The sequence below is a fragment of the Sitophilus oryzae genome, unplaced genomic scaffold, assembly GCF_002938485.1.
Source record: "Sitophilus oryzae breed Bouriz unplaced genomic scaffold, Soryzae_2.0 scaffold_2006_pilon_pilon, whole genome shotgun sequence".
NCBI classification, from domain to species: Eukaryota; Metazoa; Arthropoda; class Insecta; order Coleoptera; family Curculionidae; genus Sitophilus; species Sitophilus oryzae.
The window spans coordinates 4,834,567-4,853,678 of NW_022146732.1; the positions used below are offsets into that span (position 1 = coordinate 4,834,567).

Genomic DNA, 19,112 nt, shown 5'->3' on the forward strand with positions numbered 1-19,112 from the left:
TTTTTTACTTATTTTTATCTGCAGAATATGCTGCAGAAGTTTTCGGAATACAGTTCGGACCATCCTGTATATGCCTATTTATTTTTTTGATTATGTAATGAGCACTTTGATTACTCACTTGTTTCGTCAAACTGCCTGAATCCATTTTTGCTTTTGACCAAATCGGTGTGATAAAACTGAAGAGTTGTAAAATGTTGTTCTGGGAGAGTTGTATTGAGTGATATTGTAACCAGCAACCACGCAATTATGCTCTCCTTTCCGTATTGACATTTTTTCGGCAATTTTATTATCATTTGAAATTGTCACAACATAACGCATCGTTCAGATTAGGTCTTTTCACTTGATTCTTACTACCCGAAACAGCGTTACATCACACAAACTTCGTACTTGAGAATTTTATACTTTCAGTACCTTCTGCGTGAAATACAGAGAAGTTCTGATTTCTGTCGTAACGAGCGCTGGGGTCGAAATTTTTAAATAATAACGGAGAAATACACTCTGTAACTTTAGCAATAGCATATAACACAATGACTAATCACTTATCACTTACACCTTTTAATTTAAAACAACTTCAAATTTCCTAGAACACTAGAATTTAACTCTTTTATAAAAAAGAAACTAACCACTGTGAACTAGTATATCTGCAATGGAGAACTTCAAATGACTGTTAGAAGCAGCCGTTGTTGGTACTACATCATCAGCGCTAATGTTCGTACCCCTTCAGAGCATTTTATTTCCTCTGGTCTACCACTAATGACCTGTGGCCGATGTTTTCGACTGTTGCTATAATTCACCGAAATTAAAAGTATTTTTTAATGATTTAATTCTAGTCGGTTAACAGAGTTCAAGTCCTCAAAACGTCAGACTTAATCACATGGTAAACAATTAGGTAGTTAGTACAGATAAAATCCGGATATTTTTTAAGTATTGTCTTAGAGTTTTTTACTTAACAATACTAATAAATACTCATAACATAATAAAAAAAAACAAAAAAATAAAGTTAATAATTATAAGAGATAGTATTTGCTAAAATTTAATCTTGAATGGTTTGGCTTAGCTCGCCTATTTAAAAATAATAGTTATTTTTTATAAAAGACGATAAAATGGTATTTTATTTTATCGACCAAAAAGATTAGTTCACGAGCGACGAAATCGCGATTGAATTAATTTCGGGAGACGATAATGCAATTTTATCGTCGTGTATAAAACAATATTTTTTCCGTAGCGAGTTACGTTTTAAAAAATATTCAGAAATTATTATTTCAAGGAATTTATTACGAGTAGAAAAAATATTGTGCTGGGTAGGCGTTGGTCTCTATGTAATTTGACAAATAAATAAAGCTGTCTCTTTAGTTGTCAGTTTTGAGTCAATATTTATTAATTCTCTTTCGTGTCGATTGCTGATTGAATTGGAGCCAGAAGTGGCTCAAAAAGAAAAAAGTAAATTACCAACAGATATTCAGGCTGAGGCGACAAACGCCATATCCAAACTACTTCCATTTAAATCCCGAATAACTTATAAAAAGGAATACAGAACTTTTCAAAAATGGAAGCAATTAAAAAACGTGCGAGAAGAAATAAAGTTTTTAACCGATCTTCGCTGATAAAGTATCATTTAATGTACCCTTGCGGTTAAAGTACTATTTTATCTACTATTTTTGATAGATATAAGGGAATTTTAACAGTTGCTATGGAAAAAAAGTAAAAAAAATATTTATTAAAAAATTATCCGTTGCGTTTTTGCATTTGAGTGTATATTGTCTCTGTAAAATCTACAAATGTTCCTGTTCGGATCCCCCATTTCAACCGACAATAATCAAGACAAATTATCGAAAGAATCCTCAAATATTCTCAACAATATTTGCAATTAAATCCTTTTCTCTTGACTCGCAAAGATTTATGGTCAGCTTCCGTCTTAGAGCCGGTGCCAAAGAAAACGGGACACACAAGAACCACCATGAATAATATTAAATCATGGTATTCAGATTTTAAGAAAAGGGTCATTACCACATGTTACTTCATTCATCAGAGGCCCATGTGGACCGGCGACGGTACCATCGACTGATGGTTTTTGTCAGATGGGATCGAGAAATGAAAAATAAAACTGTAATTAATCATCTGTATTTTTTCTGTTGTTCGTTGGGTAAGAAGAAATGAAAGAAGTGGAAATATCTAACCCCCCAAGTGTCTGGTGTCTGCTGGTGTCATATTTTCAAAAATCTATTTGCTTTATGTCTATGTTTTGGAAGTATGAAAAATTTGAGACTAAGAAGACCATTTATTTATTTTTGTAAAAAAATTCAAAGTAGTAGTCATTGAGAGAAAAATCTAAAAATCTAGTACTTAGATTTTTATAAACATAAATATGACACACGATTGTTCTATTAGCTAAGTTATTATTATTCCTCAACTCACTTTACAATAGTGCCTAGTAACAGCAAATTGTGTCAAAAAATATAGTTAGTAGGGCTTCAATTTGTAGTAATGATTTTCATTTAATTTTCAACGAGTACCATCTGAATATTCTCTGATACAAATTGCAAGAATTTCCACCACACTTGTTTGCTATTTTTTAACTTTACTGCGACTGATATCGGAGATGGAGAACTCTCTATAAAACCGTCTCAGATACTGGCTTTTGTCAAAGCCTTGAGACTATATTATGAGTATATATACAAACCGGAAGGCCACCTAGTCTCGACCACAGATTCAATGCTGACGGTGATTGAAAAGTTTTATACAACACTATACAGCAAGCAAATAACAACGATCAGCGAACCCACTAGACCCCCAGTCATTAATGTTAACTCCGAGGAAATTCCTGAAATAGACGTAGAAGAAATAAGGAAAGCCCTGTCCCAAATGAAAAATAACAGAACACCGGGAGAAGGCAGAGTAACAACCGAAATGTTCAGATCTGGTGGACAACTTCTACTGCAGAAGATTACGGAAATTTTTAATAGATGCATTATGGAACAGAGAATACCAGAGCTATGGCAAAACGCAACAATCACTATCATTCACAAAAAGGGTGATAACACCAGACTCGACAATTATCGTCCCATCAGCCTGCTCTCGCACTTCTACAAAATATTCACAAAGGTGCTGACAAATCGCCTGTCAAACAAATTCGACTTTTATCAACCCCCGGAACAGGCAGGGTTTAGAAGTGGATATAGTACTGTGAATCACCTTCAGGCAGTCCGCACTCTCATAGAGAAAAGCACCGAATACAACTTCCCTATATATGTCGCCTTTGTGGATTATGAGAAGGCTTTCGACTCTATAGAGCTACACGCCATCCTCGATGCCCTACAAAATGCCAGAATAGACTACAGATACTCGGGCATAATATCATCTATTTACAAATCAGCTACAATGACTATCAAACTGGATGACATAAATATCACAAATAAAATTAAAATGGAAAGAGGAGTCCGACAGGGAGATACTATTTCCCCCAAACTTTTTACACTGGCCCTGGAGGACATATTTAAAAAGCTGAACTGGGACAAGAAGGGTATTAAGGTAGATGGTGGGATGCTTAACCACTTGAGCTTCGCTGATGTTATCGTTGTCCTGGCCTCATCGTTGGACGAACTTCAAACAATGCTCGAACAACTTCACCACACATCTGCGCAAGTAGGCTTAAAAATGAATTTGTCTAAAACTAAAACCCTAAATGAAAATGAAGAGCAAGTTAATGTTAATGGACAAAGGATTGAGAACGTTAAAGAGTATATATATATATATATATATAGGTCATGCCATAAAACTCGGCAAGGAAAATCAAACAACCGAAATTTCTAGAAGGATCAAACTCGGATGGGCAGCTTTTGGTAAACTTAACTTTATATTCAAAAGCAAAATCCCAAATAGCCTAAAAAGAGACGTTTACAACAAATGCGTCTTGCCTGTCATGACCTATGGTTTGGAGACTATGACGATGACGGCACGAAGTGTGAACAGGTTGCGAGTGAGCCAAAGAGCTATGGAAAGAGCCATGATGGGTATCAGTCTTCGCGACCACATTAGAAATGAAGACATTCGCCGACAGACGAGGATAACGGACATCGTAGAGAGGATAGCTAACTCTAAATGGTCTTGGGCAGGACACTTGGCCAGACAGTCCGAGGAAAGATGGGCAAACAGACTTCTTTGCTGGAGGCCACGCCTAGCCAAACGCCCAGTCGGCCGACCTCCTAAAAGATGGACTGATGATATCCAAACCGTAGCCGGTAAGAACTGGACGAGGAGAGCACAGAATCGAAACGAGTGGAAGAAACTGAGAGAGGCCTACATTCTGCAGTGGATGAGTAATGGCTTAGGAGAGAGAAGAGAGATATACAAATGTAATATAACTAAAGAAAGGGAAACACATTAGATCTGTAAGGTTTCGGTGATTAACTCCCCTCATTCACACGCATCAACATTGTAAATTCTAGAACCTTATGTATAGGCGGAATTTTACTAGTGTTATTAAACATGAAATTGCATTGGGTTTACCAAGATCTTTATATATTTTGTCGAAATTTGAAACAATGTAAAATCATTATACAGTATGTCCCCGGATTGTCTTTAAAAGAGGAAGAATATTTTATTATTGACATTTCGAGAAAAATGCATTCTTCATAAAAAATTTTGCTTTTTCCAAAATGGTTAATCCCGTTAATACTTTTTCAAATTTCCATACCGTTTTAGAGGAAATTAACAAAAACATGAAAATATGGTTGAATTTTGGTTGAAGTCCTAAAATTCTAAAGGCGTTTCTATGGTAATATAATATAAATTAGACGTCAAGAAAAATTCAACCATAGTTTCATATTTTTGTTAATTTCCTCTAAAACGGTATGGAAATTTCGAAAAATATAAACGGGATTAACCATTTTAGGACAAGCAATTTTTTTATGACGAATGCTAATAAATAATAAAAAAAAATCTTGTAAAGACAATCCGGGGATATACTGTATGTAAATTCTTTGCTATACTCTACCCGAATCTGGGAAATTTCGACGAAAACTCTGAAACTATTCACTAAGACCCGCACCCAAAACCTAGCGAAACTTTTTTCGCCTTCCCTGTATCCGTCAGACGACGCACAGAGAGGTATTTTAGTATTAAAACTGGCCAAAAATCAAAAATTCAAATTTGAGAATAACGAGAGTTGTTTATTTATTTATTTCTGAACTAATATAAGCTTATATCGTTTTGGTTCGCTAACCATAAATAATCAATCATCAATAGTGGCATTGGGAACCTAAAAAATACTGTTTTTTGCAATTATACGATTTAGAAAACCTGCAAATCCTGTATACTCTGTATAAAAAAATTGTCAGTTTCAGGTTAACTCCAGTTTTAAGACGGATCGACGACTATAACCTTTTTGACGGAATCTAATAAGGGCAGATCAACTCCAGGACATTACAAAAACTATTCGTCACTAGACAAAATTCACCGGGATACCCTTGTATCTATTATTTTTTATTTATCTGTTATTTTTCTATTGTTAGTACTGATATATATTCGATTAAAATCGACTCAAGCTTTAAACAAAGTGACATAGTAATAAATCACTAAGCATTGCTCTTAAAAATATAAAGAGAAAGGCTTGAAATAAAAGGAATGTATTTGAAAAACAAAAGGAAAACACTAATAATCAAATATATATTTCTTTAAATCAAATAGGCAGCATTTTTATTCTAAATCTTATGTACCACTAACAATGACAATGATCATGTATGTTTTATATGTACGAGTATACTAAGGGCTGGTAAACACGTTGCCAAACGTATGAAATAAACCGAGAAACTGTGCACATCTCTAAGAGACGTGGAAGGGGATATAGCAGATTTGTCGCAGTTGACCGGTCGACCGATATCTCTGTCAGTGCCTGATCCGTACCAGTCGACCGATACCTCTGAACAATACCTCTGTCAGTACTTAAAGTTCTAGGGAAAGGTGTACGTCATGCGTTCAGCTTCACGATTTTATTACGTCTCGTGATACTTAATTTCTTTATTTATTAACGAGTCGTTGTAATTTTCCCTATAGCTTGAATTTTTTTAAGTGCATGCTAGAAACACTTGCATTTTTGGTAAAAATAAGTGGAATTGAGTGGGTGTTCGATAGTGGTCGCGCTATTAGAACTCTGAATTTAAACATCGATATCTCGAAATCTATTAGAAATAATAGATTGTAGTTTTTTCAAGAACTTTGTTAATATTTCTGCTGTATTTTCTTTGTAGACAGTATGTGAAAATCTTTATCAATAAAAAAATTACACGATTGCTGAAAATAGCTATGCTCTAATAGTAAATGGATGGATTGTTTACAATTTTTGAATGGAAAAATCAACCTTATCGAATTTTTCTTTTGTAAACATTTTCTAAAATATCCGATCTTGAAAATAAAAAAAGTTTCAATATCTAAAGTGGTTCTTGAGTTATGGTCTGTTATGTGTTAAGAAGTTGAGTTTTTAAATTATCGCGATTACTGACTTTTCTCTTTATAAAAAAAATGACACCCTAACGATATCCTTATAATTCCATTTCAGATGCTCAGAAACCTGTTTAATGATTTTATCTAGTTATCTCTTGAAAAAAAAGTATTTTAAAAATAAGCGGTTTGCGATCGTGATTTTACTTTACTTGATAGGGAAAGGCGTATCGGCAACGCCACAACAGCACACCGTCGCGCGTCGCGTCGGTCGGTCGCATTTCTCTCACTCCGACTTAATAAGATCCCTATGCGAGTTACTTCCACACATGTAAATGCCGACCCAAAAGTAACAGTTGCCAGCACGGTATGCATAAAATCAATAGATGCCTTATTAATTCAATTATGACCATTAATGAGGCCAAAATATGTTTGATTTTATTTGATTCATTATGATTTTTTTTTAGTTTACAACGTTTTTTCTCTCAGTGTAACAATGTGAATAAACCACACAATATTTTTGACCGTGTTTCAGCTTAAAACACCCCCCTGTGCGAGGCTGGCCACTTCCAAACTTAAGGCCCACAAAGTGACGAGGAGAGGAGGGGAGAAACGCAAGAAGCAAGAAGCCCCCTTTACGGAGGAGTCAAAGGCCCATCTTTGCGGATGGAACGTAGTTATTAAGCATCATTAATCAACGGTCAAGGCAGGAAATGTTTCAACCCTTCGGCCAGAAGGGCCTGTGTGTGCTGCTGCTGTTACTACACCGCTACTTTACATATTAGGAGCCGGCCGGTCCTAGTCTCAAGACGTATGGAGCCGCAAAACGCCAGACCGGGGGCAGTTTGGAGTGGAGTTTGGGTACTATAGTCTGGAGTCTGGAGTGCCTGCGAGGAAAGGAATTTGGGAAAGTTGGTTTCGTAAAGGAATAATTAATAAAAAATGTTAAGTTACCCAATAATTTTTTTTTTAGGAAAAAACATTTAAATATTTTTTTTAAACTAATATACAACGAACCAGTAGAAAGAAAAGACATTCTAATAAATTCAATTCAAATTCCAAAATAGCTTCATTGACAAAGCATTTTAAAAACAATCAAAAGCACAAAAAAAATACAAATAATTAATAATAAAAAATATCATACAATACAAATCATACAATTCAAAAATATTGACGTCATTAAAATCACAAATAGAACATAGTACATACATACACTGAAAAAAAGGATCTCTCTCGAAATGAATATGACTTTGACCCAAAAGATTGGCGCTTTTCAATAGGTCCAAGAACGACGTTTCTTTGCCCAAAGCATCATTCATTAACTATCTATTCATAAGTTTTAAAAAATTACTTTAGAGAATAGAAGAATCTATCTGTCCAAAGTATTTCACTCTTGATCCAAAATTAATATGCAAAGAAGTTCTTGCTACAAAAACAATAGTCTCTTTGATTCATGCAAAAATTCTTGATTGAAAAGGGACATTTCTTGATTAAAGAGACACTTTTCTTAAACCAATAGCGAATACCATTGACTCAACTAAAATTTATTTTGATCTAAGAGAAGTCTATACATCATATACAGGCATATTACGAGGTATATTATTTTCTGATAAATTTAGGTTTTCCTGGTCTGTAGTAAGTAAAGTGATATTGTTTTCCTCGATAGTAGTTATTTCTGCTTCTTTAACTTGGTATTTTTTGGAGTGGTTCATCACTCTACAAATTACAAAAAAATGTTACATTACGACTAATCAAAGTAAAGCAAATAAATTATTAAAGTTATGGTTTGGTCACGTTTTAAATTTTTTAATACGACGACGTGAAATTCTAAAATTTTTGTAATTATTTGCATAAAAAATTGATATACCTATATTCTTATTCTCTCTATAGTCACGCATGCATTATCTAAACAGGTGCATTAGGTAAATGTCTCTTACCATCAAATATAGCAAATCAATGCTCTAATTTCCATTTTTTCAAAAACTCCTTTAAAGGATCCATATATCCTAAAGTTTGTCCATAAAAAATGACAAATGCATGTTAATAACGATCACTAATTTGTTATACGATATGCGTTTAAAAATCAAATTATGCAAAATTCCAAGTGGAAAATTCCAAGCAACAAAACCCGTGCGTACTATGATATGCGACCTATGAAATGCGACGTATGACTGATTGTATATACCGTCCTTCGTCATCGTCTTTGCGTGTCGTTATTATTTTCCATCAAAAGAGTATTTAGCTATTGGAAAAATGGCCATGTTTCTTGAATGAAGTACTTCCTAGCGTATTTTTATTATTATCTTAAAACAAAGTAACTTACATTTGCTTGAATGAAAATAGATTCAAGAGAAATTTTCAAATTTTTCATGAGAACCAGTTTTCTTGAGTTAAGAGAGTATTTCTTCAGACAAAATATTTTCTTTTAGCCTAAAAATAAATTCTCTTGCCACTAAATTTTGTTTTTCAAGAACGATGACGACTTCAGTTCAAGTCTATCTTTTTTATCAGTGTACATGGCAGAACCAAAAAAAACGTATCAATTAAAATTTTACAATTTTAAAATTGTAAATGGTGATAATCACTTAATAGTTATTATAACATATTAAATACTAGACTTTTTTAACCAGTGTGTGAGATAATCAAAATTTTAAAATTCACAATTGTTCAAGATTAAACATCAACAAAAAAGTCGGTTACCGCCAGTAAGTATGATTTCAGAGCTTTGCGAAATGCGGGAAAGAATGAAAGCGACTTGATATCCATAAAGGCAGATGATTGTACATTTTTTTGGCATTGTACAGTTTTGAGCCTTTAACTAGTTCTGAGCTCGGGGTTGGCAGATCAAGATCGTGCTCCGCATTCTTAAGTAGATAGTTGTAAGGTGATTTTTCGGGAATAGCAGATATATGCTTGCGGATTAAGCAGACGGGTTCAAAAATGAATAAAGAAGGAAGTCAGTATTTTGAAATTTTTAGAGAAATTCTGGCAGTGATTTCTACTGTTCAGTCCCAATAAATATCGAACTGCTCTCTTTTGAAGTCTGAAAATACGATCAAATTTTATTGCGCAGCAAGTACTCCAGAATGGAAGGGCATAACGAAGATGTGACTCAAAAAGGGTATAATAGGCTATTCCAGATGTTGATAAGTTAAGTTCCTTAGAAACTGATCTTAGCGCAATACAGGCAGCGCTTAATTTCTTTGATAGAGCTTCGATGTGAAAGTCCCATTTTAACGAGTTGTCTATAACAAGTCCAAAGAATTTCACAGAGTCCACGAGTGTTATTAAGTACAAAAGGTTGTATAGTACTTTTATATGACAAAACTTTAGTTTTTGATAGGTTGAGGCATAGGAGATTAGAATCGCACCAAGATTTAATGGGAACATCTGGGTCGCTCCAAGTGAAACTAGTATCGTCCGCAAAGAGGCAGATTTTACCACTAATAAGTATTTTATATTTAAGGAGAAAAGATAGAAACCCTTTTTTAACCAATCTTTCAATGATCTTAGATAGTGTGGGCAGGAGTGCAATTGGGCGATAGTTCGAAGCTTCATCTATATCTCCTAATTTGAAAGCATCGTATTAACATACTTTCTTCTTTCATTATTTCGTTCTTTCATTTCCCTTATTCTACATTAGAACTTTTTCAGTCAACTCTCAAATCAAACTCAACTTGATCATAAATCTGTTTTTATCATATTGTACTGCAATTTTTTAAAATCTTATCCACAATCATTAAAATTTGATTCAGTTTATAGGTACATTTAAGAGTAAGTAATAAAAGCAAAACGAGAATTTTTCTATTACAACGTGCGTCTCATATCCGCAGTAATTATGAAAACCATTTTTTTTATAGACTCATAACTAAATCACTATCTAATTATAAAGATGGCAAAGACTATTAGTAATGTAACTGGCAAATGACAGAAGTAAACAAAGGAAGATAAAGCAAGCTGAAACATACTGTGAATATAGTGTTGAAATTTATATATTTATTTATATAAAATTTCTAGGTTGGTTACGCACAACCTCTTTTTATATAAACCTTTTCATTTTATTTCACCATCAAGTCCAGTAGAGTTCAGTAAATCATATTTTCCAGCTTTGCAAGTAAAATATGATCATAAAATTGAGCATAATCAATATTTTTCATAGAGTATGATACAATTATCTACAACAATTGCAAAAAAAAATACTGCTGAAATCAGGAATAAAAGTTATATTAAAAACTTTAGAAACCCAAAAGCTTTGCGTGTACACGTAGCAATTGCAATCATCCTCCAGACAGTTATATTTCTCAAAATTACAGACAGCAAAAAAGAGAAATTCTAAAAGTTTAGAACACAGCAAAAAAGATTGCCGGAAAATTGCTTTTTTACCGTTCTTCTTTTTTCTCTCTTTCTTTTAACGTTCCCAAAGCACAAACCAAAGAAACACAACTTGGTCGTGCCCGCGACAATCCGAAACCGCCTCGCGTGACTCCAACTCCCCGTCCGTGTTTAAAGTAATAAGAATATCAAAGGTACGTATCGACGGCCTGTTCCTCGTTTTTTTCCATAATTCCTACCTGTAATTCTAACCGAGGTCGACACGACAGGCGTAGTCCCGCCCCCTACCAGTTCACTCCACCCACTTTAACCGGTCAGGGAGTTTCCTATTGGCGCGAAACGGCGTCACGTGACAGTCCACCATCCTCCCCGGCGCGTAAAGAAAGAAAAACAAGCGGCGCTCGCAGTCGACGCTCGACAATCGTTTTCGAAATCTCGAAGCGCGGGAACGGCCGAGGCTTCATCCCGCTGCCGTGGCGGATTTACGGGAATTTGTTCTTGTGTTCCTGGTGGGAGGAGGGAATATATCGGGAATACGCGCGAGACGCTGTATTGTTTTTTGGACGGTTTCGATATATTGTAGTGTGGGATTTTGTTTGTGATCGGTTGATCGCGGTTTTTTGCTAGTGTTGATCATATAGGAGATTATTTGTGACTGTTGGACTGTGATGGTGGTTAAGGAACGTGGGAGGTGTGATTTAAGGACTATACTGGATCGATGAGGTAAAGTCTTTTATCAAATCGCGTTGCAGTCTTTTCACGAATATGATATATTCGTCATCATCATTTTCGGCTGATTCAACCATTTCCAATTATGGTGGAGCCTCCCTCACATATTTAGAAACTCTCTTCTAGGTTCCTTAATTCCTCGTGGGTACCTTCCTGGAATTGTCGTCTGTCCTTCTTGAAAGGTGTCCTGCAATCAATATTGCCACTTAAGGGATTTGATTCTATGGATGACCTCTGTTACCTGGGTCTTTTGTCGTATCCACTCTATTCTTTTACAGTCTTTTTTGGTTATTCCCAGCATATTTCGTTCCATTGAGCATTGTGCGACTTACAGTTTCATTTTAATGTCCGATTTAAGTCTCCAGGTTTCGCATGTACTGGAAGTACACATTGGTCAAATGTTTTTTCTTTAGATAAAGTGGCATTCTAGATATGAATATTATTGAGTTTCTTCCGTAAGTACTTCATGCTAACTTAATTCTTCTGTTGATTTCTGGTAGTAGAGATTCCGAGCTGGGTATTAATTGTCCCAAATTTATATATTCTTCTATTATTTCCAGTGTTGGGTTATTTATTAGAATATCTTTTCTGTCTACTAGTCATTGGCGTAACTACAGGGGTGCCCGGGTTGCCTAGGTACTGCTGAACACCCCCCAGAGAAATCCTGAATTATAACTCTTGGCTACGTATTAATTTTTATTTGCTTGTGATGTAGTAAAAATGACGTTTTCTAGTTTTGTTTAGTTAATATTCTTTGGTTGTGTTCAATAAATGTGTTAATTTTATTTTTTTTTAGAAAGTTTGTAGGTATTTAAGTAATCTACGGGAACACGGTCTGATAACCAAGTCTATGAAATTTATTGATAGAGAAATTCATGTAAACGTTTTATTCAAAAGACATGTTTTTTAACATTATTCTTCATTTTTTAAAAAACAAAAGCCCCAGGCCCCCCCTGGCTCAACCCCAGGCCCCCCCAGGATGAATTCCTAGTTACGCTAATGCTGCTAGTTCCTTGTACATTACTTTAGTTTTTGCTAAATTCATTTTGAGGCCTACTTTATTGCTGGCTGTATTTAGTTTGGTTTGGTTTAATTTGTGCTTGTAACAGTTCTTCAGAACTATGTCATCAGCGAATCTTAGATGGTTAAGATATTCCCCATCTATTTTTATCCCTTTGTTGGTCCAGTCCAGTTGACGGAAGATTTCTTCTAGTGTTGCTGTAAACAGTTTTGGGGATATCGCGTATAAAAAAATAACCTAACCTAACCAACCGCCGATGAATGATGTATTTCTTGAAATATGTAGCAAGATGCTTATTTGCTAAATAAAACACTTAAGTAATGGGCCATGATAAAGCTAGCTCTTTTAGTGGATTCACAAATGCCATTTTACTTTCCTCAAAAAAGGATTTTCTAGGATCTTCTTTTACTTACTATAATAATTAATTGCTGAAGTATCAAATTAAGAAAATCTAATTCATCCAATTAATGAGAACAAAAAAAGGCAAAACATAGTAAAGAAGATAAGCATTATAGTAAACTAGTAATTGTGAAAGAAATAATAGCCACATTAGGCTTGGAACACGGATGGTAACTATAAGTACCATAACCCTTCATAGTTAAAGTTCATTCTGCACCACAACATGATGTAAACATGTAGAATGTATGGGATATGTGTTAATCACCGCGACCTTATAGATTTATTGTGTGTCCCTCTTTCTTGAGTTATAGCGACTCATCATTGACAAAAGCCATTATCTGAGACGACTTCACAGAGGCTAGTTCTTCATATCCGATAATGATTATATAATGTTAATCGAGGAGTTGTTTTTTAACCCTAACTTTAAAACACCCTGTGCACTAATTTCGTGTGTAAATTTTCTGAAAATAAAATTTTACGGTCAGAACCATAACTCCTGAGCATTTTGTTTTTTAATTCATGTCAATATATGCTTTGGCTAATTTTTAAGAACGAAATGAACTGATCAAGATCAATTTGCATTTTTTTTAATTATGATTACTTTTTGATGAATTTTTTTTAGCATGACGAGATGGTTTTGGTGACTATTGTCACAAAAAAAACATTCAAGACTAACCATACAGTCCTGGTTTTAATAAACATTAATAACGATAACAGAACTAACGATATTAAAGAATGCATCTGTAATACATACTTAAGTATACAAATAGAAAAAAAAATTAAAAAGTAACCTAATACCTTGCATTACTTCCCTTGACTGCTAGTACTGCCTGTATACGTCCGTTCACACTGTCATTGAGGCTGCATAATACCTATATCATATTGCGTTATGTTTTCTCATTTTTCTTTAAGAACCAAGTAAAGTTCATTTAATGAAGCTGGTACCGCTTCACGATCTCTAACCCTCCTGCCAAGCATGTTCCAAAGTTCGAACATGATGGGAAGTTCATAGTAGCATATAGTTCACAATAATCAACAAAGCCGGCTTGTCATATTAAAAAGAACTGATAATTGAAAAAATTGCAAATTGTTGGTGACAAGTTTCTTTCGCTCTTAAAAATTAACCACAGCATATTTTGACATGATCCAAAAAACAAAATACTTAGGAGATATGGTTCTGATCGTAAAAGTATATTTCAGGAAAATGTACACACGAAATTATTGCACAGGGTATTTTAACGTTAGGGTAAAAAAAGAACCCCTCGATTAACCCTGTATAATATGCCAAATACTAAAGTTTATAAAAAAACTGAGTATACGAATTAAAGTTGATATAATTATATACAGGTTGCTAAAAAAATCATGAAGATAAGGCTAAAAATCACAAAAATATAACACTTTAAATTTGACCCAAAATTTTTCCGTTGCGTTTTTTTTTCATCTTAGTGTATATTAATTATTAAACTATATTAAATATACTTAAATTTAAAACCCTATTTTCCAACATTATTTTCTCATTATATTTCTCTCCTTTTCCATCATTTTTCCAGGATCAAGCCAGAGACCGGTCCAGTTCTCGTCCATATGCCGAGGGTTGGTCAGTTGGAGGACGAGGTCGACTTCGTGGCGGTGAAAACGCGGTCCACCACGCCCGAGGAGGCGGCCGGTGGCGGCGGCCCGTACTGGATGCCTCCGCAGGCCGCCCAGGGTGGCGGAGGAGGCACTCCCAGGCACCCTATCGACGGGTGCGGCGAGACAGGCTTCATCAACAGTCAGCCGTCGATGGCAGAGGTAAGATAACAACAACAACAAATAACGGTTTATTGTGCAAAAAGCCAAAACACCTTCATCGACAAAGCATTTACAAAACAAACAAAATCACAAAAAAATATACGTAAGATAACAACAACAACAAATAACGCTTTATTGTGCAAAAAGCCAAAACACCTTCTTCGACAAAGCATTTACAAAACAAACAAAATCAGAAAAAAATATACAAATAATAAAAAATATACAATACAAATCATAGGTACAATTCAAAAAAATTTAAGACATTAAAATTACAAATAGGACATACATGGAAAATTGCAGAACACAAAAAAGGCGTATCAATAAAATTTTACAATAGGAAGATTGTAAATAGATATAATTTTAAGAGTTATAAAATATTAAATACTTGACCTTTGACCAGGGTGTGAGATGATCAAAATTTTAAAATTCAAAATTGTTCATGATTAAACATCAACAAAAAAGTCGTTTACCGCATATAGGGCTCTCTCCAGTAAGTATGTTTTCAGAGCTTTGCGAAATGCGGGAAAGAATGAAAGCGACTTGATATTCAAAGGCAGATGATTGTACATTTTTTTTGGCATTGTACAGTATTGAACCTTTAACTAGTTCTGAGCTCGGGCTTAGCAGATAAAGATCTTGCTCCGCATTCCTAAGTGGATAGTTATGAGATGGCCGTACGCAGTAAATAGATATAATTTTAAAGTTATAGAATATTAAATACTTGACTTTTGACCAGTGTATGAGATGATCAAAATTGTAAAATTCAAAATTGTTCATAATTAAACATCAACAAAAAAGTCGTTTACCGCATATAGGGCTCTCTCCAGTAGGTATGATTTTAGAGCCTTGCGAAATGCGGGAAAGAATGAAAGCGATTTGATATTCAAAGGCAGATGATTGTACATTTTTTTGGCATTGTACAGTATTGAACCCTTAACTAGTTCTGAGCTCGGGGTTGGCAGATAAAGATCATGCTCTGCATTCCTAAGTGGATAGTTATGAGATGGCCTTTCGGGAATAGCAGATATGTGCTTGCGGATTAAGCAAACGGATTCAAAAATGAATAAAGAAGGAAAAGAGTGAGTATTTTGAAATTTTTAAAGAAATTCTGGCAGTGAGTTCTACTGTTGGTCCCAGTCCCAATAAATATTTACTCTTTTGAATCAATCCCCAATCATCTGTCCCAACAAATATTTACTCTTTTTATACTCTTTTGGAGTTTAAAAATACGATCAAATTTTGTTGCGCGAGCAAGTACCCCAGAATGGAAGAGCATAACCAAGATGTGACTCAAAAAGGGCATAATATGCTATTCTAGAGGTTGATAAGTTAAGTTCCTTAGAACCTGATTTTCGCGCAAAACAGGCAGCGCTTAGTTTCTTTGATAAAGATTCGATGTGCAAGTCCCATTTTAACGAGTTGTCTACAACAAGTTCTAAGAATTTCACAGAGTCCACGACGTCAATAGTGGTGTTATTAAGTACAAAAGGTTGTATAGTACTTTTATATGACAAAACTTTAGATTTTGATAGGTTGAGGCATAGGAGATTAGAATCGCACCAAGATTTAATGGTGCGTAAGTCACTGGATATTGTATTATATAGTGCCGTAACATCTGGGCCGTCTTTTATTCTGTTTTTTCTTATTCTAGATATGGTACAAGTATAAACTGTCATATTATAGTTATAGTAAAATAGCATATATAAGGAAATAATAAAAGCAAAGGATGAGTACTGAGAAGAAAGATGCCAAGAAGTCAACTTAGAAGCTGGAAACACAAAAGCAAATAAAGCATGGAAAATTATCAACGGAATGCGAAGGCAACATAAAGATACTGCAGGGATGAATATTATTCCGATCGAGGATTGGAAGACTTATTATCAAAATCTGTTGACGGAAAATAGAACCGAATTCATACAAGATCATGAAAGTCATCCTGTTAATCCATCCGAACCTGAGCATCCAACACTAATAAGCTCTGCAGATGTAAATAAAGCCCTCCAACAAATGAAAAATGGCAAAGCTCCAGGTTTGGGAAATGTTTCAGTAGAACTTTTAGAGGCTGCCCCCTCAGCAGTTTTGGAAATTCTGACAGATATTTTTAGTAGATGTTTAAATGGAGAAGACTCGCCCAAAGAATGGAAAAAAGCGATTATTACGTCCATATTTAAGAAAGGGAGCCGACGCGACTGTGAAAATTATAGAGGAATTAGTGTAATTTGTACTGTTGCTCGACTCTATGGCAAAGTACTAAAACATAAGATAGAAGCACAAATAACGGAATCGGAAGAGCAAAATGGTTTTAGACCGGGACGCTCATGTACTGATGGCATTTTCACTCTTAAGCATCTAATCGAAAAAAGGCTAGAAAGGGGAAGGACGGTTCACTTGACATTTATTGATCTACAGAAGGCATACGATACAGTGCCACTGAGTAAGTTGTGGGTGTCAATGCAAAATTTTGGTATCAGTAGTTGGTATGTCCAAGCAACAAGAAAATTGTACGAGGGTTGCAGTAGCACAGTTAAACTTGGAAACAATATTTCCCAAGAATTTCTTGTGAATAAGGGCTTAAGACAAGGGTGTCCATTAGCACCAACTTTATTTAAAGTATATTTGGAGGAAGTACTGAAGTGTTGGAAGATGAAATGCCGTGGAATGGGAATCCCAGTAGGAAAAGACACTTTATATACCTTACTCTTTGCCAACGACCAGGTCTTGATAGCGGGAGACAGAGATGACTCCAGTTATATGTTTAGAAAACTGCATGAGGAATATTCGAAATGGGACCTAACAATAAACAAAAAGAAGACGGAGTACATGGTAGTGGGTGATGACGAACGTGAGGATTTGGATGTAGGAATCGGCACAATTAAAAATGTCTGTACATTTAAATATTTGGGCGTCACTTTTACAACAAATGGAAAAAGCACTCAATATATTGCAAATAAAGTTGGTCAAGGAAAAAGAGTTATCGGTCAACTTAACTCGTTGTTGTGGAGTGACAAAATTTCCCAAAAAACAAAAATTCTACTTTATAAAGCCATTGTAGAGAGCATTACCACTTATGGCGCTGAAACGTGGGAGCTAAACAAAGTAGAGAAAAATAAGTTGCTGTCTCTTGAAATGGATTTTTGGCGAAGAAGTTGTCGCATTTCAAGACTGGAACACATCTCAAATCAAAGAATACGAGAAATTATAGGAGAAAAAGAAACTATTCTCGACTCCATTGATGGCAAAATACTAAGTTGGTACGGACACCTCCAACGAATGGATGATAACCGATAGCTAAAAAGAATTCATTCATGGACACCAATCGAAAGGCGGAAACGTGGAAGACCACCTCGAAGATGGAAGCAGGGCGTAGTTGACGCTATATATATATATAGCACTATATATATATATATATATATATATATATATATATATATATATATATATATATATATATATATATATATATATATATATATATATATATATATATATATATATATATATATATATATATATATATATATATATATATATATATATATATATATATATATAATATAGCATATATTTGATAAATTATATAAAATATTGTGTTGAATGACTACTCAAATATAAATATTTCGAAAAGAATAGAAATTCTATAAATAGATATGCCACTCCAGAACAGGATTGGAAACCGATCTAGAAAAACACGTAGCCCAGTTTACTTGTCCGCGCACAAGTGTCCGCCTCCGTATTCTATGCAAAGCCAACATATCACAACCGGTGTTGACATAGCTGTTTGCTTGTCCAGTAACGATAAACACGTAATTGATGGTGGGCAGTAGAGTCGCTGAGAGATAAAGAAAAATATGTTTTCAGTCCAACATTTGTTATTTTTTATACAAGACGATAAAATGGTATTTTATCGTCGACCGAAAAGATTAATTATTCACGAGCGATTAAATCGCAAATGAATTAATTTCGGGAGACGATAATGCAATGTTATCGTCGTGTATAAAACAATATTTTTTTCCATAGCGAGTTACGTTTTAAAAAATATTCAGAAATTATTATTTCAAGAAATTTATTACGAGTAGAAAAAATATTGTGCTGGGTTGGCCTTGGTTTCTATGTAATTTGACAAATAAATAAAGCTGTCTTCTTTAGTCAGTTTTCAGTCAATATTTTTTAAATCTCTTTAGTGTCGATTGCTGATGGAACTGGAGCCAGAAATGGCTCAAAACGAAATAAGTAACTTACCAATAGATATTCAGGCTGAGGCGATAAACGCCACATTCAAACTACTTCCATTTAAATCCCGAATAACTTATGAAAGGGAATACAAAAATTTTCAAAAATGGAAACAATTAAAAAACGTGCGAAAAGAAATAAAGTTTTTAACCTATCCTCGCTGTTAAAATATCAT

General features: G+C 34.5%; 1 protein-coding gene across 1 annotated transcript in view; it reads left to right on the forward strand.

The window, feature by feature from the left end:
• The first annotated feature begins 11,207 nt into the window (after positions 1-11,207).
• LOC115883902 (homeotic protein proboscipedia) overlaps positions 11,208-19,112 on the forward strand; it is a 108,856-nt gene continuing 100,951 nt past the window's right edge. Inside the window, 2 exon segments of the mRNA XM_030902328.1 lie at positions 11,208-11,490; positions 14,467-14,707. Of these exon segments, the coding sequence (XP_030758188.1) occupies positions 11,486-11,490; positions 14,467-14,707 (246 nt within the window). The 5' untranslated portion in view covers positions 11,208-11,485.